This window comes from Canis lupus, chromosome 10 (genome assembly GCF_003254725.2).
Source record: "Canis lupus dingo isolate Sandy chromosome 10, ASM325472v2, whole genome shotgun sequence".
Taxonomy (NCBI): domain Eukaryota; kingdom Metazoa; phylum Chordata; class Mammalia; order Carnivora; family Canidae; genus Canis; species Canis lupus.
The window spans coordinates 47,638,222-47,663,787 of record NC_064252.1 but is presented as its reverse complement, the minus strand read 5'-3'; the positions used below and the strand labels follow the sequence as shown (position 1 = coordinate 47,663,787).

The window sequence follows — 25,566 nt, the reverse complement described above, 5'->3', positions numbered from 1 at the left end:
ATCAAATGGAAACTTTTAAGCACACATCTTCATATGTTTACATGATGAAAAGTTATGGTTATTATTCAATATTTATTCCAATTATATTGGACTGTAAGACAGAATTATGATTGTGGCGCCCTCTGCTGGGTTTCTAGTCACAAACTCAACCTACTATTAGCATAAAATCAAACATTTGAGGCAGCAGGCAATAAATCACTTTTGCGGTCACTGATCACTTTAAGCCTTGGCAAAGATTATATAAAAGTTATAATCAATATTTACTCTATTGTAACATGATTCTACCAATTTATCAGTAATTAAAGTATTAGTATAGATTTTTCTCTTAAAATAAGAGGATAGTATAATAGTTACACCAAACATGTTTTAATAGGTCTCATTTTTGCCACCATATTCAGGTTTTTTTGTTTTGTTTTTTGCTTTTCAAGATTTTATTTATTCATGAGAGACACAGAGAGAGAGAGAGGGGCAGAGACACAGGCAGAGAGAGAAGCAGGCTCCATGCAGGAAACCTGATGTGGGACTCCCCAGGACCCCAGGATCATGCTCTGGGCTGAAGGCAGATGCTCAACCACTAAGCCACCCAGGCATCCCACCATATTCAGGTTTTTAACACAACATCTGTGACAAGACATTTTAATAAATTACTATTTTGGTAATTTGATCTATTTTTTTTCCTGCCTTATTAGTTCAATCAAAATAGCTTATTTTAAAACATGAGAACAACCCTTAATAATATTATCTTCATTATTAGAAAAAGAAGGAAAGACATTTTAAAGGTACTCATCACCAGTAATAATTAATAAATAGCTTCCATTTACTGAGTGTCAACTATGAGGAATACAGTATATGTTAATACATTTTCTATATATTCTATCCAGTTCTAAGACATAACATAAACTGATATAAACTGACATAATATAAATTGCTCAAGATGAATTTCAGAGCCAAGAATCAAATGTAGATAAGTCTCATTCCAAAGACTCAAACCTTTTCACCAAACAATACATCAGTGAAAAAATACCCTTTCCATGCAATTCCTCCGTTTGTCAATGCAACCACTAGGGGTAGATGAAGGTGGTGTGGAACAAGTTGATGAGAAAAAATGTCAGGGAAGGATAAGATAGTTATTCATGTATAAAATAGTAGCACAGACCTTTAGGAAAGTATTTTTATTTTACATAATGCTGCCAGCTAGTGGCCCTATTTCATACTGAGCCACTGGGAACAACGCTTGATTTTTACATTACCAAATCAGAAATTCCACATTTACATTCTAGGATCATGTTCCTAAAACATATATGCATAAGCCTGACTTAATGTTATTTTACCTTACCCCAGAACTAAAGGATAATGTTTCCTCAACCACCACTAGCACCCTTTGCCCTAATCCCCAATAAAAATGAGATAAGCCTAGGTGGGAAAGAATTCAGCAAGTGCCAACATGTAGAAACTAAAAGGTACACTTGTCACTATCTATGAAAAAGAAACTCACATTATTTAAATATTTTTGGATGATTTTGGGACACTTATAGATTTCTGTGACAAAATATATAAATATTTTTATATATTATCAAAAGCTTGCTATATGTGGGCATAAAAACAAAATTGTTGCCTGAGTATTGCTGAACATCGCTTTATGCAGATCTAAAATCAGAGGGCATCTGATAAAGTAGTACTGTTAGCAAAGTGTTATTTATTTTAGTTCAGAGAACAGTTGCAGCTATGAAATTTTCTTTGAGAAAAAAAGCATTTGAGTACAATTTTTACATTTAAAAATGTCATATTAAAAATTAAAGCAAAAAGGCCATATTACATTGATAATTCACTATCTTAAAAGAAATATCTTATGCAATACACATGAAGAAATACACAGCTCTGATCGTCATATATTGTTTAACACAGTGATATAAAGATATTCTTGGCTGATTTCTTTCATCATATGACATGATAATTATTAAAATGGATCTCTGAATGGAGAAATCTATCATGACAATCAGAAGCTTAGATGAAAAGACAATGTGTTCTATAATATAATACCGCATAAAACAAAAACCTCTGGCACTGTATTAACAGCAAGGAAATCAAATGTTCTGGTTTTATTCCATTGTGAAAAAGAGAAGCAGAAGGAAGTGGAAAAGAAAGTACCCAAAACAGCAGACACAGCCCATCTATTAAACTAACTGAGAAGGCCAAAATGGAAATAAACAAAAGGGGTAGTGCTGGAGAGTCCCATGCTCCCTCTGACCTACATTCTGTCACACACACACATGCACACACACACTCACACACACAAATGCAAAATGTAAAAACAGCTTTATCCCACTTCGTAAGTGCATCTTATATGAAGCTTATCTTACAGCTAAAAACAGTAAGAGTTTATATTACACACATACATATGCACATTGTCATAATAAATATTAGTGAAAAAAGCACTAATCATAAATTCACTTTTAAAAACACCAAAAATATTTCCACAAAAGGAATATATGACTTACAAACATTTCCTGTATTGTCAAAGCTTGTAAGAACATCTTCAACATTCAAAGATCCATTATTATGCCTATAAAGGAATAAAGCATTTTCTTTAATGATTCTGAAATATTAACATTTACTAATTTTTTATTTTTATTTATTTTTTTAAAGATTTTTTTGAAATTTATTTATTCATGAGAAACACACAGAGAAAGACAGGCAGAGACACAGGCAGAGGGAAAAGCAGGTTCCATGCAGGGAGCCCAACGTGGGACTCAATCTCGGGTCTCCAGGATCACGTCCTGGGCTGAAGGCCGTGCTAAACCGGTGGGCCACCGGGGCTGCCCATTTATTAATTTTTTAAAAAGCTGAGACTGTATACTGTGATATACCCACCCAGTACTAGTAATATTTTCAAAATATTTTCTGCCCACTAGAGGGAGAAGGAAAAAGAAATAACAGAATACATTTCTCAGAATATTTAGTGATATTCTTGATAGTTAATCTGCATTTTAAAGTATTAGTAAATACTTTTTATTGTTATTGTTTTAGCTATCTAAAGGTAAGGTAGATTATTAAAGACAACAAAACAAAATCTTACCTTGAAGAATCTCAAAAGAAAAATAAATCATCAACCTCCAGAGCCACACTCAACAATAAATAGATTTCCTCTATATCAGCCCAATAAATTCAGAACTTCAGTCACAAAGAGCTAACACCTTCAGGTCTGCACAATCCACAATTAGAGGGTTCAAAATGTCAGGGGACAAATTGTTTTGTATCTTTTTCCCATTAACCTTAATTCCACTCCCTTTAATTCTAATCTCTATTCACTTGACAGCTCCTGATATATCGAATTTGATTACTGTTATTTATTAATACTTATAAAAGATGCTATTCTTCATATTCAAATGGGCCAAATGTCAATAGGTCATAGGGTTTGCAATACTTTTCCAGTGGTGATTTAAAAAAAAAAAAAATTGAAAAAAAAAATTGTTGGGGCACCTTGGTGGCTCAGTCAGTTAAGTGTCAACTTTCAATGCCAGCTCGGGTCATGACATCAGGATTGTGAGATTGAGCCCTGAGTCAGGCTCTGCGCTGAGTGTGGAGCCTACTTGAGATTCTCTCCCTCTGTTATGCTAAGCGAAATAAGTCAATTAGAGAAAAACAATCTTATGATTTCACTCATATGTGGAATTTAAGACACAAAAGGATCAAAGGGGAAGGGAGGGAAAAATAAAATAAGCCAAACCATAAGAGACTCTTCTTAACTATAGGAAGCAAACTAAGGGTTGCTGGATGGGAGTTAGGGAGAGGGATGAGGTAACTGGATGATGGGCATTAAGGAGGGCACATAATGTAATGGGCACTGGGTATTAACGAATCACTGAACTCTACCCATGAAACTAATAATACACTATATGATAATTTTTTTTAAGATTTTATTTATTTATTCATGAGAGACGCACACACACAGAGAGAGAGAGAAAGGCAGAGACACAGGCAGAGGGAGAAGCAGGCTCCATGCAGGGAGCCCGACATGGGACTCAATCCCGGGTCTCCAGGATTAGGCCCTGGGCCGTAGGTGGTGCTAAACTGCTGAGCCAGCAAGGCTGCCCTATATATTAACTTTTAAAAAAGGTTCTCTCCCTCCCTCTAGGGTCCCCCAAGCCCCCACTACGCACTCTCTAACAACAACAAAAATTGTTAACACATCTGTAATCCCCTCTGTTCTCCCCGACAAGGGGAGAGTTCATTTACAGCTGTAAATCTTGAGGATGTTATAATAGTTTACAATAACTGTTAATAATTCACAATACAATTTACTTCAACACCACTTTGTCATTAAATTTATCATAAATGACATATATGGTTGTGAACTGAATTGTACCTCTCCCAAATTCATATGCTTGAGCCCTAACCCCTGGCACCTCAGAATATGAATGTATTTAGAGAAATGGTCTTATTTAAATAGGGGATTAAGACAAAATGAGGTCATCAGGGTAGGCTTAATCCAATATGACTGGTGTCCTTATAAGAAAAGGAGGTTGGGACAGTAGGGCATTTGCACAGAGAACAACTATGTGAAGAGAGCAGCCACTTGCAAGTCAAGGAGAGAGGCCTCAGAGGAAACCAAACCTGTAACACCTTGATCTCAGACTTCTAGACCTAAAACTAAAAAAAATAAATAAATAACCCTTTGCAGAAGAACTTTTTATTTCTATCATACAGACCCAGTTCCTTGATAGAGTCACTAAGTGAGATTGCAATAAGTTATGTGCCATCATCATTGGCCAAATAAGCACTGGGCTCATCAGTACCATAATCTAAGAAACCAATGTTATCAATAAGTTACCAATAATACAAGATTCTATACAGAGATGAGGTTATCTACCTTAACATGGAAAACTACAGTACACATGTAAGAGAACAAGAGTGAAAAAAGGATAAAGTATTTAATATCTAAAATGCAAGATAAAGTGGGCCACCTGGGTGGCTCTGTCTGTTAAGCGTCTGCCTTCCACTCTGGTCATGATCCTAGGGTCCTGGGATTGAGGCCCGCATTGGGCTCCCTGCTCAGCGGGGAGCCTGCTTCTCCCTCTCTCTGCTTGTGCTTTCTCTCTCTCTCAAATAAATAATAAATAAATAAATAAATAAATCTTTAAAAAAATAAAATGCAAGATGAAGCTATTAAAATGATCAGCAATGTGGCACAGAACTCAAAAATCTTTTTTGTAAATATAAAAGAAATATATGGTTCCTTCAAGAATAAAAAAATACTCCTAATACTATCATGCAGAGACAAAAGCTACTGATATTTATAAATATTCAAATTAATGTCATGCTTATACCTTGATTAAATAACTTAGAGAACATTGTCCACATATTTGCAATTTGTGTTTTAAGATATTATAAACAGTTTCCCACATCACCAAGTATTTTGCAATATGAATTTAATGGCTGCCAAGCAGTTCAATGAATGACTACACCGTAATTTACTGAATCAATGTTTTATGTTGGATTTTTAGTTTGTGTCCAGTTTTGTACTATGTACAGTGAACATCCTCGCAGAAACATCATTGAACCATTTCTCATTACTGCCTTAGGATAAATTCCTAAAAGTTTCTCAATTTAGGGTGAAATAAAAATTTGAAATTAAATATATATTTTGAAAAATGTTAAATATTTCTAAAAAACAGAAACTGGGATAATTGAAGTAAAATGCTTGCTTAAAAGTTAAAAAGCATCATTCAAAATAAAAAGTATGATTTCTCAGAGTTATCACTGAAGCAGAACTTGTCTATTCTTGAAAACATGATTTGTTAAAGCTAAAAAACAGAGTGTAGCCTATGACATTTCTAAATGGGATAGAAAGTAGGGAAAGTGTAAAACTAACTCTACACCTCTAAATAACTTAAAAAATATGAAAATAGTTTATAAAGTCTAGAAATCCTAAAAGAAGGCATCTCATGAAAGAATAATATCAGCAATCATTGACTTCAATAGCATAAGAATTAATGCTAATTATAGGAAAACTCTCATGCACACAATGTGGCAAAGATTCAGTCTGATTATTTCACATTTCCTTTAATTTGTCCCAAACTTAATGTTTTTTTGTTCACTGAGTAATCTACTTTATTAATGTGTCAAATCTATAAGATCTTGTCTATCCTTAATTTTTCAACAGTTTACATAGGTCCTACCTGGACAGTGTGGTTAGACAGAAAGGTACTTACAAGGAAGGGATCCTGAAACTTCAATCTGAGCATTATACTGCCAATTAATGTTATATAACAATTTTTTGCCAACATATCAAGGTATAAAAAGTTCACTTCATCTTTCCCTAAATCCCCAGGCTTTAACCTATTTCCCTAAGTCCTTAATAACAACAGCCATCATAAATGTTCTCACCACAAAAAGAAATGGTAACATGATAGTAGTATTAGCTAATGCTATGGTGATCATCATTTGGTAGCATAGAAGTATTTTTTTCACAAGCACTTTAAGCTATCCTAGAACTGAAGACTTTTGAGTTTTTCCCAAGAATGGCCTATGGAGTAAGGAGGACTAGGGAGCAAGACACTGAGGCAGAGCTTGAAGTTTGAAGTCTCGGGATGCCTGGGTGGCTCAGCAGTTGAACATCTGCCTTCAGCCCAGGGTGTGATCCTGGAGTCCCGGAATCAAGTCCCACATCAGGCTTCCTGCATGGAGCCTGCTTCTCCTTCTCCCTATGTCTCTGCTTCTCACTCCTTCTGTCTCTTATGAATAAATAAATAAAATCTTTTTAAAAATAAAAAGTTGGGGCAGCCCGGGTGGCGCAGCGGTTTAGCGCCGCCTGCAGCCCAGGGCGTGATCCTGGAGACCCTGGATCGGGTCCCACGTCAGGCTCCCTGCATGGGGCCTGCTTCTCCCTCTACCTCTATCTCTGCCTCTCTCTCTCTCTCTCTCTCTGTCTATCATGAATAAATAAAATATTTTTTAAAAAATAAAAAAATAAAAAGTTTGAAGTCTAAGGATATCAAGAGGCTGAAACTAGAGGTTAAAAATAAGCCAGAGCTAACTACAGTACCAAAAGCACAAAAAAAAGAGAAGAAAAACTAGATAAGCTGAACATCATGAAAATGAAAAACTCTGCTTCTCCCTCTGTCTATGTCTCTGCCTCTCTCTCTCTCTCTGTGACTATCATAAATAAATAAAAATTTAACAACAAAAAAAAAAGATTTTATTAAAAAAAAAAAAAAAAAAAAAGGGGGATCCCTGGGTGGCGCAGCGGTTTGGCACCTGCCTTTGGCCCAGGAGACCTGGGATCGAATCCCATATCAGGCTCCCGGTGCATGGAGTCTGCTTCTCCCTCTGTCTATGTCTCTGCCTCTCTCTCTCTCTGTGACTATCATAAATAAATAAAAATTTAACAACAAAAAAAAAAAAAAAAAAAGAAAATGAAAAACTTTTGTCTATCAAAGAACACTATCATTAAAGTGAAAAAACAACCCACAGAATGGGAGAAAACACTTGCAAATAACTGGGTCTAGTATCCAGCATATATAAAGAGCTCTCATGATTCAACAACAAAAAGAAAACCCAGTTAAAAATGGGCAAAACACTTGAATAGACATTTCTCCAAAGATGATATACAAATGGCCAATAAGCACATGAAAAAATGGAAATCATTAGTCATCAGAGGACTGCAAATCAAAACCACAGTGAGATATCACTTCATACTCACTAGAATGACTAAAACAAAAAATAATAATAAAGGAAAAATGACAAGTGCTGGCAAGCATGGAGAAAAACTGGAACCCTCACATATTCTTGATAGGAATGTAAAATGGTGCAGCCATTGTACAAAACAATTTGACCATTCTTCAAAATGCTAAACAAAGATTTACCATGGGACCCAGCAATTTCACCCTTAGGTTCATTCCTAAGAGAATTAAAAACTTACACAGTCACACAAAAACTTGCATATGAATGTTCATATGAATGTTCATAGTAACATTACTCACAATAGTCAGGAAGTGGAAACAACCCAAAGGTCCACAATTGATAAACGGATAAACAAAACGTGGTGTTATCCATACGATGGAATATTATTCAGCCATAAAAAGGAATGAGATAATGATACAACCCAGAAGAATCAAAAACATTAAGTTGAAGAAGCCAGACATAAAAGTCCACATATTGCATGATTATATTTATATGGAATGTCCAGAATAGGTAAATTCATACAGAGTGTAAGCAGATTAGTGGTTGCCAGGGTTTGGTGGGGAGGAAGAGGATGGGGAATCACCATGAACGGGTATGGGGTTTCTTCCTGGGGTGAAAAAGATCTCTAGAATTAGGCAGTGGTGACGACTGCACAACATGAATATACAAAAACCATTGAATTTCAGTCTAAAAAAGAAGAAAAAAAGAAAGAGTGGGCCAGAGTGTAAAATGAGCCCTAAAAGGCTACAGAAGAAAAAAGAGAGGTTTATAGAAGGAAAAGATTTGAAAACGGTTCTAGATACAACACATTTTGGAACTCTTTCAAAAATAAATGGCTAAAGAGTGAGACAGAAGATATGTCAGAGAGAAGACAAATGCTGTATAATTTCACATATAAGTGAAAGCACATGAAAGGATGGACATCTTTAGTCATCGGGGGACTGCAAATCAAAAATGAAAAAACAAAACAAAACCAGATTCACAGATATAGGACACAAACTATTGTTTATGGGGGGGAGAGGACTTGGAGAGGTGTGAAACAAGTGAAGGGTACTAAGAGGTAAACACTTCCAGTTATTGGGGTGCCTGGGATGCCAGCCTTGCCAAACTTTAAATGAATACTTATTATCTATCACATACGTAATGATAATCTGCCATACATTGAATTTCACAAGCATACCATTCCCATCGCTAGTTCTTATTTCATGGGCTCTCACAGAGTACATACTAAATTCAGTGGATGAAGATTTTGTTTTCCTTTCCCTACAGAAGGAATATATGACCTCACTGCAGTGCATATGTTGTATTAGAAAGATGCACCACAGTCCAAGACAAGTCATTCCTGATGTCTTCTTGCCCATTCTAAGCTCCCAGGACAAGCTAAAAGTTAAAAGCACTAGACTTCAAATTCAGCAATTACTATGGCAACAGTAGTTTTATTCAAAGAAAGGAGGAGAGTTCAGGCCTTTCAGCTTTGTCTACACCTATGACATATACACATTTATAAATGAATAACTCAGGCACTTCTATAGTTCCAAATATAATGTAAGTATTTGAAGCTTCCAGAATATGCAAATTCCTATGACGCTGAAATTGGGTTGAAATATGGAGAGTGGGAAACAATTTCTAGTATCAATATAGTAAACTCTGTTTACAACAAAAGATTATAACAAACTGTAGATTACAAAACAGCGAGATGGGGGGGGCAGATTTTAATATAAACATCTCCTGGATGTTCTCTATACAAACATCTACTTAATTGCAAGAACCTCTTCTATAAAGTTCTAAGAAATAAAAATAAAGTATCAAAAAGACAAAAAGACTTTCCCAAGGAATAAAGTAGGAGTCATACCCTGGATTTTAATTTCCTAACTTATAATGGTTCGCTTAGGAACAAACTGTCAACTATCTTTAGATACACAGAAAAGACAACACATCTTGGGGATTTTGTCTAACTTTTACCTTGTCCGGACTTTTACCGCTGATGAAAAGTCACCACGGGAAATTGTGTGTTCCCTCATTTTTTTTTTTTTTATTCCCACTTGCCTACTTCTCCCTGCTATTCCTTCATTTTAAGTATCATCATACAAGGCTGACAAAAAATAATAGTCCAAGTTTTAATTTAGGCCACCACTTACACGCCTTTTAATAGTACAAACAAGATACAACTATGTACTTTGAATTCACAAGCCATCTAGTTATTTTTTTTTTTAGCATCTAGTTATTTAACTCATTTCAAGCCTAATAAAACTTTAACAAGACAGAAATTAATATGTAGGGAAATTTTAAGAAGGACAATACTAGCAAGTACTGATAACAATTATTAATCATGATAGGCACCACCCCTGTTGAATTGGAGCAGGTGATGTCAGACGATAAGAACTGAGAAAGTGAAATAAATATATATATATATATATATATATATAAAATCCGTAACGATCAAAACATCCCAAAGGCTCAGCCTTTCATGAGAACCCAGAAGCAGAGCCATCATATAACACATATTGACTACCATTCCCCTAGAGATCGTGATGGTTCTTGAGAACCACTTATGATTCTGCCTTGTATGTTTTCCCCTTGGATATTTTCTCGTGCCTTTGCTCCCATCTGAAATGACTTCTCCCTTTCCCTCAGAAGTTCCAACTACTTCTAGATCCAATTTAAATCGCTGCCTGTCAAGGCCTCACAAGTATCACTCGTATCTCTAAATGCCTAATTTGTATGAAGTCTTTCACTCCTTTGGAAATTAGTTATGCACTGCCTAATGAGAGTTCTGAGAATGGATGCTCACTTTTCCTTCTTAATTATCTTTATTATTCAACTTTTCACATATTTAAAGCCTTGAGGAGGGGATCTCTGGGTGGCTCAGCAGTTTAGCACCCTTTGGCCCAGGGCGTGATCCTGGGGTCCTGGGATTGAGTCCTGCATTGGGCTCCCTGCGTGGATCCTGCTTCTCCCTCTGCCTGTGTCTCTGCCTCTCTGTGTGTCTCTCATGAGTGGATAAATAAAATCTTAAAAAAAAAAAAAAAAAAAAAAAAAAAGCCTTGAGGATAATATATCTTACGTTTCTTTCTGTTAACCTATATAGAAGGTGCCATTAAATATTTATTGATTTAAATTTATTTAAAACTATTCATCATTTTTTTTCAATCATTCCATAGTGTTGACTCAACAAACTTTAAAAAATGTAGATGAAAATAATGGTACGCCATTCCAAACTACCTTCTAAACCACTACTTTTAGCTACTGCAAGTAATTTTTTTTAAACTTTAGAATGCTCACAATTCAAACACTGAAGAAGATGATAGAAGTAGCTACATAAATGTCTTGAAAGCAGGTTGAGAAAAGAGTTGGTAATGAGATATTGAGGAAACAAGAATGCAGAGCCATGTTGGGCATATAACAGAAAACAAGAGAAAGTGGTAAAAAAAAAAATCAGGGTGAACAAAATTGGCAATGGAATGGAATGAACTATTGTTGGCGGAAATCTTCCCCAACCTAAGCAATTGTAGTAATTTCAGCAATTTCCTATATGGTAACAGAATTATGGAGTAAGAAACACATTGCTCAGAATAATCAATGAGGAAATTTAGTTTATCTGGGCCTCAATCCCTTCATCTGTAAAATGAATAAGTGCATACACGATTGCCTCAGGAGAGCCAGTATATGTAGAAGTTAAAAGTACAGACAGTGAGTATCATTATATAAAATTTTACCAACGGAAATAGCTAGGTGAAGGGTATGCAAACTCCTTGTACTATTTCTGCAACTTCCTGAATGTCTGTAATCATTCCAAAATAAAAGTTTTTAAAAGTACAGGCTGTGGAACCAGACAACTGGGGTTTGACTAGAGGTGTAAACTTGGCTGTGTGACCTCAATCAAGTCATTTAACCTCTCTGGGTTTCATTTTGCTCATCTGTGAAATGAGGATAATAACAGTATTTACCACATAAGGTGTTGTGTGGATTAAATAAGCTAATACCTGTAAACCACTCACAATAGGGCTTGTCACATCGTAGTCACTCAGTGGTCAGCCTTTACCAATGTGGTCCTGATCTTTTCAAAATTATTCTAAGGTAGCGTCCAGCTCTAGAATACATGTAAGCTACTGTGATTTTTGCATTACTAACGTGGAGAAAAATAAACTAGTTTGAAAAAAGAGATTACATCTTGGTAGCCATTGCAGCCAATGTTCTAGCTTAGTCACTTGTCTTCTCTCTGTAAATTAGAATTCAATGTCATATTTATATAGACAGATTTGTGTTTATTTTTTTGAAAAATGGATATGTCACAAAGAACCATGCCATTAGAAAGGAGTTTCGGTTTACATTGGCACCTGGGTTCCTGCTACAGTAAGGTCACTTGCAACAGAACCATGAATAGATGATGTCACATTCTCTCTAGCTAACCCTTACCAGGACCTTGAAGATGTCAGGATATGATTCTTGGCACATCTTACACTTACTGCATCTTGTCACCAGTGAATTTGGAGGGTAAGTTTTAGAACTTTATACCTGAAGACTGTTATTGGATCACTCTGTTCTGACTTCTTTTTAATTTCCTTAGAGATCCTATCTCCCAATTGTTTAATTATCTTCATTACTATTTTGTAGAGTACTGTAAGGATTACATGAGTTAGCATATATCAAAGAACCTCACTCTGTACGAGGCACATAGTCAGCAAGTAATGCATTTTTCTTCCCTTCCTAACCAAGAACAAAACTATTTATCTCCATCAGAATGTGAGATTCTAATTAGAATCTCATAATGAATATCAGGCAAGCTCACACAAATCCCTAGGTTTTTATCTTCTTTTTGGAGTTTCCAACAAAGCAGTATTATGAAACCAGATCCTAATTGTTCTTCCCTGCCCACCCTTGTCAATTTTTATCCAGATCCCAAATTTTAAGCTATTATGATGTCTTCTAAAGCTTAGATATTTTAAACTGAAATAGTTCAAGAAACATATACTATAAATAGACATCCTTTGTGAAAACTTTTTTTCTTAAAATTATTCCTTGCCTCACCTAAACCTTATTCAGTCTCATTCCACTTAAAATGTTTTTTGCTCTTCTTACAGTTACTGTAAATGTGCTCCTCCCTCCCTTTCAAAATGTGAAATCTTGTCAAAAAAGGCAGATGTTATAAAATCAAACACCTACGGTAATAGTGCAACATGCTAGGCTATAACTGTGAGAGAAAATTAATTCAGTAAAGATGGTATCTTGTTACTTCAGTTTGCAACTCTCCTGTCTTTTTTCTTTTTTTTTAATGATTTTTAAAGCCAGAACACTCTGTATGCTTCTCACAAAATCAGTGTTTTCAGCTGAATTTTTTCCTCCTATTCTTAAGATTCCATTCTGAAAGTGACAAAACATGAATGGGAAAAAATCCTAAAGCTTGACTTTTCAGATAACTACTACTTCAAGAGTAGTTTGGAAAATTCTGTTTTCACTTTCAGCCTTCCTTGTCTCAAAAAGAACTTGGTTTCTTGTCAAATGCTATGAGAGAATGGTTAAAAGAACCTTTTGATTTGCAAGGCACTTTGTCCTCAAATACCACTACATTCCTGAGAATTTTTTTCTTTAGTTCTGAGAATACAACAAAACCCAGTTAAAGCAGCAGGATTTCCTAACACAATGCTACAAAACCCAAGTTCTGATCAAGATTACCTGCAAATTCAATAGAATGAATAATGAGAGTCTTATTAGACGGCTTTTCTTCTACAAGAGAAAAATACTTTTAAAAAAATCGTCACCGGAGTGATGTTTACCTTAGAGAAATGCTGTACTCAGGATAGAAGACACTTGTATATTGGAACCATGCACCAACTTCCTCTTCAGTTGCCCTTGTTTTGGCTTCTGTTACTGAAAACAGATTAAATGATTCAAATCTTCTTACAGATACATGTCGCAGACAATCATCCAGGTGCTTTTGCTTCAGAACCTTTGAAATAAAACCAAATATTGTGTTTACATTATATAAACACAGCATTCAAAGTTGGACTTACAATACCAATAATAGAAGATTAGATAATGCAGACCAACCTCTTACTAGAGAACTAGAGAAGATGGACAGAATATTTTTTAATATATTTTGAAAATTATTTATTTGAGGAGGAGAGTAGAGAGAGATAGAGAGAGAACAGGGGGAGGAACAAAGGAAGAGGGATAAGCTGAGCCCAAAGCCTGACACAGGGCTCGATCCCAGAACCCTGACATCATGACCCAAGCCGAAACCAAGAGTCGATGCTTAACCAACTGAGCCACCCAGACACCCCTGGACAGAGTACCTTAAAACATTATTTGTAGGTAGCAGAGAACAAAGTAGAGAGCTAGTGAAGATTTACCAGTCTAAAAACTTTTAAAAAGGAAATAAATCTAGAGAGGTGAGCCTGGCTTTTGTAATCACTTTTCTTGTGAGGACAATGATCTGATTCCACAAAAAAAAGAGCTAAAAAGATAAGCAACACCTTTTATAGCCTGTGGACTTAGAATGTCAAAGCTTGCTACCTAGGCAAGGGGAGGTATATTATTCTGTGTATGTATGTGCGTCTGTTTTAAGATAAATGAGTAGTTTTGTTGGGGGGGTCATTGAAAACTGGGTTTTTAAGTATTGGAGAAACAAATATAGCTGTAATATTAATGATATTAAGCAAAAACTCTACAGCTCTGAATCTGAATAAAGAAAATAATGGCTATTTTACTTATTAAAACATTTTTAAAAATATATGTTTCCTGCATCTGACCACTTAAAAGTTCTAGAAACAATGACCAAACCAGTAGCAATGAACATACTTAATGACCACATTGCTGCCTCTAAATAGCATTTTCTATTAAAACAAAGTAAGGTCCCTTGGAGAAATGGCATAAATTGGACAAATGAACCTAGGACATGCTGCATACAAGAAAATAAGAAAGCCATAAAAAATTAAAGGCTATATTAAAAGGACTCCAGGGATGCCTGGGTGGCTCAGTGGTTGAACGTCTGCCTTTGGCTCAGGGAGTGATCCTAGTTTAGGGATCAAGTCCCACATCAGGATCCCTGTGAGGAGCCTGCTTCTCCCCCTGCCTATGTCTCTGCCTCTCTCTGTGTCTCTCATGAATAAATAAATAAAATCTTTTAAAAATTAATAAATAAAATAAATTTAAAAAAATAAAAGGACTCCAAAGCCAATTTAAATAGGGCCATTGGCCAAAGATGGGACAGTGTGACCACTAACAAAGGAAATAAATGTAATGGAATCAAAACACAAGTTCATCAGGGTTTTGTTTTTTTTTTAAATGCCCCATTGCTCAGGTCATGATCCCGATGTCCTAGGATCGAGTCTAGCATTGGGCTCCTTAGTCAGCAGGGAGCCTGCTTCTCCCTCTCCCTCTGCCTGCCATGCCCCCTGCTTATGCTCACTGTCTCACACTCTCTTTATGTCAAATAAAAATAAATAAGACCTAAAAAAAAATAAAATAATAAAATGCCCCATTGATGATCTTTAAAGGATGCTAGAGAACCAATTTATTATTCGGAAAATTAGTAAACAAAGAGGAGAATCAAGTATTTTTCTGTCTTTTATGAACTATAACTAAGAATATACAAATAGATGATAAGGGGAAGTTTGTATTTATGCTAATATAACAATAAATAAATGAAGAAACAACACAATTAGAATATCACCATTTTCAACCTCCTCATGAATTCATGAACCTAGACAAATATCACCAAGAAGAGAAATATCCAGGGGCGCCTGGGTGTCTCAGTTGGTTGATCCAGGTCCTGGGATCCAGCCTCACATCTGGCTTGCTGCTCAGGGGTGAGTCGGTTTCTCCCTCTCCGTCTCCCTCTATGAATGATCTCTCTTGGTCTCACTCTCTCTTAAACAAATAAAATCTTGAAAAAAAAAAAAAGAAGAAGAAGAAGAAGAAGAAGAAGAGCAATAACCAGACACAACTTTGACTACTAATGAAAGCATACTCACCATCATCTTGACCAACCAAACCAGACCAAACCAAAAACATTAAACCTGAATCTGATCAAGCCTCTCTATCTAGGAAATAGGAACTTTAAAGGAAATAGAAAATAAGACATGAAGGAACACATTAAACATCATCAAGGACAATTAGCAAAATTCAAATTACGGGAAACTCTAATAGAGGTAAAAGAGACAGAGAGAGAACATTTAGATTAAAAAGACTTATGAAACAGGGCACTTGGTCAGCTCAGAAGAGCAAGCAATTCTTGATCTTGGGGTCATGGTCATGGGGTCATGGGTTATGCCCCACATTAGGTGCAGAGATCACTTAAATTAATAAAAACTGTACTTAAAAAAAGACTTAAGTAACTTATCAACTAATAACAATGTTTACATCTGAGTTGCATATTTCAAAATAATCAAATTGTAAAGAAAAATTTTGAGACAAATGGGGAAAATTTGGAAACTGATCAGCTACCTCATGGCATCAAGAAATTACTTTGGGGGATCCCTGGGTGGCCCAGCGGTTTAGCACCTGCCTTTGGCCCAGGGCCTGATCCTGGAGTCCTGGGATCAAGTCCCACGTCAGGCTCCCTAAATGGAGCCTGCTTCTCCCTCTGCCTGTGCCTGTGCCTCTCTCTCTCTCTCTGTCTCTAATGAATAAATAAAATCTAAAAAAAAAAAAAAAAAGAAAGAAAGAAAGAAAGAAAGAAAGAAAGAAAGAAAGAAAGAAAGAAAGAAAGAAAGAAAGAAAGAAAGAAATTACTTTGGGTGTGGTATGGTATTTTAGTTTTTTTTTTAAGATTTATTTATTTATTCATGAGAGATGCAGAGAGAGGCAGAGACATAGGCAGAAGGAGAGGCAGGCTCCTCGCAGGGAGCCCGATGTGGGACTCAATCCTGGATCCCAGGATCACGCCCTGAGCTGGAGGCAGACACTTAACTGCTGAGCCACCCAGGCATCTCTATTTTAGTTATTTTTTAAATGTCATCTTATATAGATATGTACTGAAATAACTATAGAAAAAATATATCTAAGATTTATTTCAAAATAATCTGAGGTGGGAGTTGTAATAAGAGAATGGAGATAAAGTTGGTCACAGGAGCTAAAAATTTTTGAAGTTTATGGATATCTGAGTGATTATTAACTATTATCTCTAGTTTTGTACATGTTAGACATTTTCCATAATGGAAAGTTTTTTTAAAGATATAGAATATCCTAATAGTTATAATCAAATGAAAAATAACTAAAAACATACCTAAAACACCAAATATCTGTGGAAATACAGCAATATACTTCTAAATAACTTATAAACAAACAAAAAAGGAAACAATGGAAATTTGAAAGTATTTTGAACTGAATAATAAAAATACATTTCAGGGGGCACCTGGGTGGCACAGTGGTTGAGCATCTGCCTTTGGCTCAGGTCATGATTCTGGGTTCCAGGATCTAGTCCACATCAGGCTCCCTATGGAGCCTGTTTCTCCCTCTGCCTTGTCTCTCTCTGTCTCTCATGAATAAATAAATAAAATCTTTAAAAAATAAAAATAAATTTAAAAAATATATATTTCAAGACATATGAAATGCAGATAAATTCATGCTTAGAGGGAAATCTGTGGAAAGGCTAAATCAGTAAGCTAAGCATCCATTGCGAAAACTACAGGGAGAAGCAAATTAAGTTCCCTAAAAAGTAGAAATTAATAATGTAGAAAACAAAAATATAAATTAATAATGTAGAAAACAAAAATATAGCTAGAAGGATTAAAATACCAAAAGCTGGTTCTTAGAAAAGATAGGGATGCCTGGGTGGTTCAATGGTTGAGCGTCTGCCTTCAGCTCAGGGTGTGACCCTGCAGTCCTGGGATCGAGTCCCACATCAGGCTCCCTGCATGGAGCCTGCTTCTCCCTCTGCCTGTGTCTCTGCCTTTCTCTCTCTGTGTGTATCTTTCATGAATAAATAAATAAAATCTTTAAAAAAAAAGATTAATAAACTGACAAATCCTTGACACTAATAAGAAAAAAAAAGAGAAAATATAAATATCAATGTGATGTAAAGAGATCACTATAGATCCAGCAGGCATTAAAAAAATAGCAAAGGAATATTATAAAATTATGAAAATCTAGATGAAATGGATAAGTTCCTAGAAGAATACAACTACCAAAACTGACGCAAGAAGAAACAAGTCTGAATGGCAAACTATTTTAAAAATACAATACATAGGGACGCCTGGGTGGCTCAGCGGTTGGGCATCTGCCTTCAGCTCAGGGCGTGATCCCAGGATCCGGGATCAAGTCCTACATCGGGCTCCCTATGAGGAGCCTGCTTCTCCCTCTGCCTAGGTCTCTGCCTCTCTCTCTCTGTCTCTCACGAATAAATAAATAAATCTTAAAAAAAAAAATGCATAGGTGGGTGGGGGGAAAGGGATAATTGGGTGATGGGCATTAAGGAAGGCACCTGATGTAATGAGCACTGGCTGTTACATGCAACTGATGAATCACTAAATTCTACCTTTAAAACTAATTTTAAAAAATAAATAAAAATAGAAATACAATGCATAAAAAAATCTTACCAAAGACAACTCCAGGCCTAGATTGCGCATCAGCAAATTATACTAAATGTCTAAGTAAGAATAACGCATGTCTTATCATACTCTTTACTAAATCTTCAAATAACCCTCTGTGCTATATACTCATTACGTCAGAAGGGAAATAAGGGAATGTTAATTTGCTCAATACCAGAGATAAGAAAAGGCACAAAAATCATGCTCTTTCAACACTGATAGTCTCAAACATATGGCATTGTTTTTAATTTAAATCATACTATGAAATATTCCATTAATCAGATTCTTCAGCCAAGATTTAAACCTCTCAGTAATATTACTTTTTAAAGGTTTTATTTATTTAACAGAGAGAACACAAGCAGGGGCAGCACCAAAGGGAGAGGGAGAAGCAGACTCCCCACTGAGCAGAGAGCCTGACGCAGGGCTCAATCCCAGGATGTCCCAGGATTATGACCTGAGCCCAAGGCAGATGCTTGACTGAGCCACCCAGGAGCCCCAACATTATTTCATTCTGTAGGTGTTTGTGAATGTGTGTCATGGTCATTGCTGCTTTTTCATCTGCCCTATGTGCCTTCCTTGTTACTCATTAACAGTTAACTAATACAATACACTGAGGACCTGATACTATGGGCCATTTAAAGCCTGTTCCTCAAAAATAAAAAATAAAAATAAAAATAAAAATAAAAATAAAAATAAAAATAAAAATAAAAAAAACCTGTTCCTCCTCTCAGGCTTTCCATGATGCTTAAAGACATGTGCTAAAAACCAACTAGACAGGCACTGTCCAAGGTGCAGAGGATGCAGATCAATAAAATATCATCTTTTCAAACCAGGGAGAATTCCAATTCTTTTTTCTTTTTTTAAGATTTTATTTATTTATGCATGAGAGAGACAGAGAGAGAGGCAGAAACATAGGCAGAAGAAGCAGGCTCCTCGCAGGGAGCCAGATGTGGGACTCGATCCCAGAACTCCAGGATCACACCTTGAGCCAAAGGCAGACGCCCAACCACTGAGCTACGCTGGTGTCCCAAGAACTCCCATTCTTGTAAGTTAGACGGACTCTGATCAAACGATCATAAAGTGATATGATATGGGGTTCACTGGTAAAGTGAGCTGAGGGTCTAACTCAGCCAAATGGAGTCAGGAGACTTCATTAAAACATAGATCTGAAAAATGAAGTCATTCAACAGGTAGGAAAGAAGACTCTAAGCAGAGTACACATGTGTACCAAAACATCTAATGTCAAAGCATATGAGTTCAAATGGCAGCCATAGCCAAAGCTTGTCCTGGTTCGTTCTGCATTCTCAGAGTGAACCTATGTGCTGGTCACCTGGAGTTCTCACTACACTAAGATTCACTGACATCATCACACTAAGATTTGATTGATTAATTTAAGGCCCTAATTGGCTATGTTCATAATTCAACTTTAAATGATGTTTATTTCACTGTAGAAAATCCCTGTGTTAGTGATCTATGTGAAGACATGCATTCATTATCCTGTAATTTTGCAACATTAGCAACAAAACCAGATCATGAATGCTTTGGATAGACCGTCAAAGCACCAGAAAAGAAATGATCACCGAGTTATGTCATGACACCATAATGAAAAGGGGACTGGAGACAACTGTAAACGAAGTAACCCCTCAACACACAATCTCAAAAAAATAATGTGGCCATTGCTGGAAAATTCTTGTCAAAATACCACAGTCAGAAATGGAAGCGCCTGGGTGCCTCAGGGGTTGAGCATCTGCCTTTGGCTCAGGTCGTGATCCCGGGGGTCCTAGGATCCAGTCCGGCTCAGGTCATCAGGTCATGATCCCCGGGGTCCTAGGATCCAGTCCCTCAGCAGGCTCCCTCCGGGGAGCCTCCTCCTGCCTCTCTCTCTGTCTCTCATGAATAAATAAATAAAATCTTAAAAAAAAAAAAAATTTAAAGAATTAATTAAAAATCAAGTCAGAAATGGAAAGTATCCTCCTGATTCAAGTTTTTAGGAGGAAACCCCAGGCAGAGGCATAACCCTGGTGTGCAAAACAACAAACAGATTTTAGTTCAAGAAGTTTGGGGGGGGGGGGGAGGCGGGGAAGAAGTTTGGAGAGAGGGTCGGGGATGTCAAATCAGAAATGTGTCCAACCTGCATACAGCTGAGGTCATCAGCAACGGTCACAGCTCTGAAGTCCTCAAGTCCGACACACCCGGACTAGCCCACCTTGGACGCTAAGAATCTCGCGGGTCACTCCGGGCAAGATCAACGCGAGGCTCCCACAGCCCAGGGAAGGCCAGAGGGAACCCAGCCCCGTCCCGGGCCCGACAGCACGTGCAACGTCACAGTCCCGACCCGGTCAGCCGCGCGGATCTCCCAGAAAGAGGCCAAACTTGAACCGCACTCAGTCTGGCTAAGAAGCCGGGAGAGGAAGCCCCGGGAAAGAAGTAAGTAAAGCAGAAGCGGGAGTGAGGAGCAACGCAGGGCGCGGAGCGGCGGTCCCACCACCCGGGCTGGCGCGCCAAAGGGAAAGTCCCCAGATGCAGACAAATACCCAACGGAAGACCTACTTCCACCCGAATTTTCCAGGAACTCAGCCTTGGCTGCCCCCTCCCCGCCCCACCCGATCCAATTCCTCCCCTTTGGTGGGACCCTTAGCAGAAGCAAGGGGGCGCTTCTCAGGGGGCTCCCGGCAAAACTACGAGGGAACTGCCGGAGCTGCCGGAGAGTCGCGGCCGGTCGCCCGCCGCACAGCTGCGAGCAGAGACCGACTGCACAGGTGAGGCTCTTCCTTACCTGACGCAGGAGCTTCCACCGGGCGGCTCCCAAGGGCTCCGAGACTTGAAGCCCCCGAGAAGCGCCGCTGCTTGCTGGGCCTCCGCCCGCAGCTCGCTCAGCCTCCCTGGCCTCGGCGTCCGAGACTCGCGACTCCATCCTGTTAAAGCCGCCTCTTCCCCGAGCTGTCGCGGCGACAGCTCTCCCCTGCCAGGACCTGCCGACTTCTTCTCAGTCAGGACCTGCGAGCCGGACCTCCCTCCGACCGCCCTGGAGCGCGCGCCCTCCCCGAATTCCGCATTTCCGGTATTCGCGTCTCCTTGGCAACCAGGCCCGCGCGGCTCGCGTCATTGCACCATTTTTGTTGGCGGCCATCTTTAGTGAGGGCGGACCAAACCGTAAGGGCGTTGCGGCAGAACTAGTGGGACACTGGCTTTTCTGCTCCCCCCGTCCTCTGCCTCATCGCGAGCTCAAAAGACTAGCAAAGAACGAAAAATCTTAGAACTTTCAGGGTTTAAAAAAAAACCTCCGGCGGAGGAGAAACTACTCATGACCATAATAAAGATGGCGAAATCTGCTTAGGGCTCGTGCTTGACTGGGGTTACGTAGGCCAGCGTGCTGCAAACCAGCTCTGGGCGGCTCTGGATAGGCTGTCGTCCTGCGGGCTGCAGAACGCAGACTTCGGCTGGACGGGACTGAGGCAGCACCGGCGCTCCTCCCTGAAAGCTTTAATTCTCGGACTTGCCCTCCCGTTTCGGTGTGCAGAGCGCGTCCGACTGTCCTCCAACTTGCGTACGTATGGCGGGGCATACCGTGTCCTGGAGGGGTTCTCCCCATCGTCCCCTCACGCAGCCATCCCTCAGTCCCCTTGCTCCTCGCTCTTTGCCCGGCGTCGCTTCTCCGCGTGGCGCAAACGGTGGCCGCCACCCCACCCCCACCCGCAGCCCCCAGCCGGTTTGCTCTCACTTCGCCTCCTCCCCAGGGTGGAGAGTCGCGCCGGGAACACCCATTTGTCTCCCCCACCCCATTCCTAGCCTTGCAATACTGTCCTCTCCCTGCCGATGAAGGACGGACGGACGGACGGACGGACGGATGGATGGAGGCTGCGGGCATGGGCGTAAGGACTGAGGTCCTGACAGGGCCGGGGGGCGGGGCGGGGGTTAGTGTTGGCTGCTGATCTCTTGTGCCCACTCGCCCGTTATTTTGCTGCGACACAGAGATGATGGAGGCGGAGGCGTCGTAGCAGATCCGATGGATCTCTAGTAAATCTGACGCAGCATTATGCCTTTGACACCGAGGGGCCTTTTGCGGAAGACTTCCACGATGACATTCAACCGTGTGCAAGATACTTGCCGCTTTTCTTAAAATCACAGTAGCCGGTATCTATTGAGTGCCCGCTACGAGCCAGGCGCCGTATTAAGATCTTAACAAAAATTGTCTAGTTTAATTCTTGACTCCATAAGGTAAATGGTGTCATTATCTCAGTTTTGCAGATGAAGAAACTGAGGCACAGGTGGGGAGTGCCGGAGTGACGACCTGAACCCAGGTGTCTCTTCTTACTAGCCTTACTTTGATGGGTTAATAAAGAACCATCTTTTCAGCAGAAATCAGAGGTGGCCTCACATTCTTTTTTTTTTTTTCCCCCCCCATTCTGAAGTGATGTGTTTTGTTTTAAATAAAGAGCTAAAGACCTCTTTAACGTTAAGTCCGGTGGGGAGTCTAAGATGTGGAGCCAAACCAGATTGGACTTTTTGTCCTATTACTTTCTGTCCAGGTGACCCAGGGCACTTGTGGAAACTTCCCAGAGCCACAGCTTGCTCACCTGTAAAATGAACGTTATAATGGCAACTCTATCAGGTCCTTATGAAGTTTAAATTAGACAAAGTGTATAAAAGTGTCTGGCACGGAGCAAACACTCAACACTCTTCTACCTTTACTAAGTAGGCTTTTCTGGCTTATCCTTCATATGTGTACCAAAGATAAGTTCTGAATTTCGCAATTGCCTCTTAACACCCTCAAGAGTTCCAGAATGCCTTCATTTAAGTGTGTGTAAATTTGCAAATTTTTATTTTTTTGTTTTTTATTTTGTTATTGTTTTTTAGTTTGCCCCATGTGTACCAGAATCAGTGCTGCCTAGTTTGAGCCTGATAGGACTGACTGTACAAATGAGACATTTAAGTCCCGTCTGCCAAGAAGTGTGATTTGAATGAAACTTAAACTTACACAAGTTCTCAGGTATTTTTAACCTGAGTTATCAGCTGTCTGCAGTTATTCATAACCTGAGGGGTGGATGGCCCTGAAGGGGAGGGATAAGAACTACGGATCTTAGATACTCTGAGAACCCACTACTGTGTAATCCTACCTATGAAATCATATGCTCCAAAGGGAGCATAAACCAGGTACTCTGATATCATGCAGCAGAAGAGCAAATTATTTCTCCAGGCTTTGAAGTATAGTATTCCTCACCTTGGGAAATGCATGCAGAAACAGCACTTGAATCACTGTAACTTCGCTGATCATTATTACAATAGAATAAAATTGAAAAAATATCACCTAACCAAGTGTCTGCAGAGTAAACCCACGATATCAGAGTTAGCAAGAAACATCCCAACTCGGAGCTTCTCAAGTAAGGTATGGACTTTTAAGTTAACCTGTTTATAGGTCATTAAGATTAATTTTAGTTTTAAATTTTAGTTTAAAATAATTTAATTTAAAGATAAAGAATGGATAGGATCTCAGTTACTAATTTTCTCAGTAGTTCTAGTTTAATTTTTAAAATGTTAAGGTTTAATTGTCTATAGTTCAATATAAGTATAAAAGCATATACATGTATAAATTTTTAGCACTGTAATGTAATATATAAAGATGTGTATTTATAGAAAATGATTCACGTTAGGAAATCTATACACCTAAAAAAAAAAAAAAAGGAAATCTTTACACCTGCCAGTGCATATCTTTTTTCCTTTTTCTTTTTTTTTTTTTCTTATTCTGTGGGCAGCAAAGCAAGGTTTATCGAGTGATAGTAAACTTTATTGAATGATAGAGTACAAAGCTCCCAAGGAGGGAGGAGACCTGAGAAGGTTGCCAATCTGTGCGTTTCAAAGTATAATTCAGCTTCCTGAATTCCCAGAATATCGTAATAGCTTTTAACAAAATCTAATAAGATGTTAATTGTTTATGAATCCCAAATTAGTAAACTTGAATAACTCCATGTAATTGTGTTAATCCTTTGTTTAAAAAAAAAAAAGAAAAAAAAAAGGCTTGCATTTTTGACCACTTGGGTCCTTCAGGAAGATGGTTTCAGACTGTTGTACTTTGGCAAGACCCCAAGCTGTGGGCTTGACCTCAACCTTGAGGACCTGATTACCTTTATGTGTAGAGTCACCACACGTTCCTATTTGCCTAGGACAGTCCCAATCTACACCTGTTGTTCCTGTGTAATTATTAATAGGGTCCCCTTTCCTCTCAGAAATGTCCTGGTTAGGATGGTAAATTACATGGTCATCCTACTTATCTGATATTAAGCTATCTATTTATGCTGCTGCCACTTTGACATACCTCCCTACCATAAACTTGTTATGTTCCTTAGGCTCTTTAAATTTCATTTGGGAGTGATACTTTTGCAATAATTTACCATATTATTTTAATATTTTAATCTCTGGTTTAAAATGTTTTGTTGTGTACTGGTTTTTTTCTTTTTAGTCTGTTTTTACTACCTCATTTTTTTATTGTGGTAAAATGTGTATAAACCTAAAATTAGCCAGTGGCAATTACATTCAGAATGTTGTAGTCATCACCGCTATTTCTAAAATCCTGTCATCACCCAAAAGAAATGTATGCATGAAACAGTAATTCCTCACTGCTTCCTTTTCCAAGCCCCTGGTAACCTTATATCTACTGTCTCTATGAATTTGCCTGTTGAGTTAATTCATGTCGTACGGTATTCTTCTATGTTTGGCTTATTTCATTTAAAATGTTTTCAAGGTGGGATCCCTGGGTAGCGCAGCGGTTTGGCGCCTGCCTTTGGCCCAGGGCGCGATCCTGGAGACCTGGGATCGAATCCCACATCGGGCTCCCGGTGCATGGAGCCTGCTTCTCCCTCTGCCTGTGTCTCTGCCTCTCTCTCATCTCTCTCTGTGTGACTATCATAAATAAATACAATTTAAAAAATAAATAAATAAATAAATAAATAAATAAAATGTTTTCAAGGTCCATCCATGTTGTAGCATACATCAGAACTTCATCCTCTTTATGGCTGAATAATATTCCATTGTATATACATATATACCATATTTCTATTTGTCGATGGATACTTGAGTGGCTTCTCTTTTTAAAAATTTTTTTTCATCTTATTTTAGTAGATTCTTTTTTTATTTAATGTATGCTCTTAGCTCAAGCTTGTGAGTTCTTGTGTGGGTTTTGTTTTTTGTCTGTTTCTTGTTGGTTTTTGCTTTTGATTTTTTATCTCTGGTTCCTAGACATTTTTACTCTTTACGTCTTTTTTTTTTTACGTCTTAGTCTTTCAAATTATTTTTCTTTTTATGGTATCTTGGCTTAGTTTAGCAATTTGATTCCTTTTTTACTCGGGAATTCTTTATG

At 38.2% G+C, this 25,566-nt stretch overlaps 2 protein-coding genes across 16 annotated transcripts in view; one reads left to right on the top strand and one right to left on the bottom strand.

Moving 5' to 3' along the window:
• The window catches only part of CAMKMT (calmodulin-lysine N-methyltransferase), a 405,436-nt gene extending 384,162 nt beyond the window's left edge, over window positions 1–21,274 (bottom strand). For 2 of the 7 annotated variants that reach the window (XR_003143546.3, XM_049115495.1), the window contains exons 1-3: window positions 20,989–21,274; window positions 13,458–13,630; window positions 2,499–2,563 (exon numbers count right to left, since the gene is read on the bottom strand). Coding sequence is in view for 6 of the 7 variants with exons in the window: in XM_049115495.1 (XP_048971452.1) it covers window positions 2,499–2,563; window positions 13,458–13,630; window positions 20,989–21,126 (376 nt within the window). In the remaining variant the exon portion in view is untranslated. Of the gene's footprint in view, window positions 1–2,498; window positions 2,564–13,457; window positions 13,631–15,355; window positions 15,569–20,343; window positions 20,798–20,988 lie in introns of those variants that run through there. The other 5 variants (XM_035695924.2, XM_025465557.3, XM_025465537.3 and 2 more) reach the window with 5 other exon arrangements.
• Window positions 21,275–21,600: 326 nt separating this feature from the next.
• Window positions 21,601–25,566, top strand: part of PREPL (prolyl endopeptidase like) — a 70,292-nt gene continuing 66,326 nt past the window's right edge. For 4 of the 9 annotated variants that reach the window (XR_007413601.1, XR_007413602.1, XR_003143524.3 and 1 more), the window contains exon 1: window positions 23,220–23,598. Coding sequence is in view for 3 of the 9 variants with exons in the window: in XM_025465429.3 (XP_025321214.1) it covers window positions 23,380–23,598 (219 nt within the window). In the remaining 6 variants the exon portion in view is untranslated. The other 5 variants (XM_025465443.3, XM_025465432.3, XR_007413603.1 and 2 more) reach the window with 4 other exon arrangements.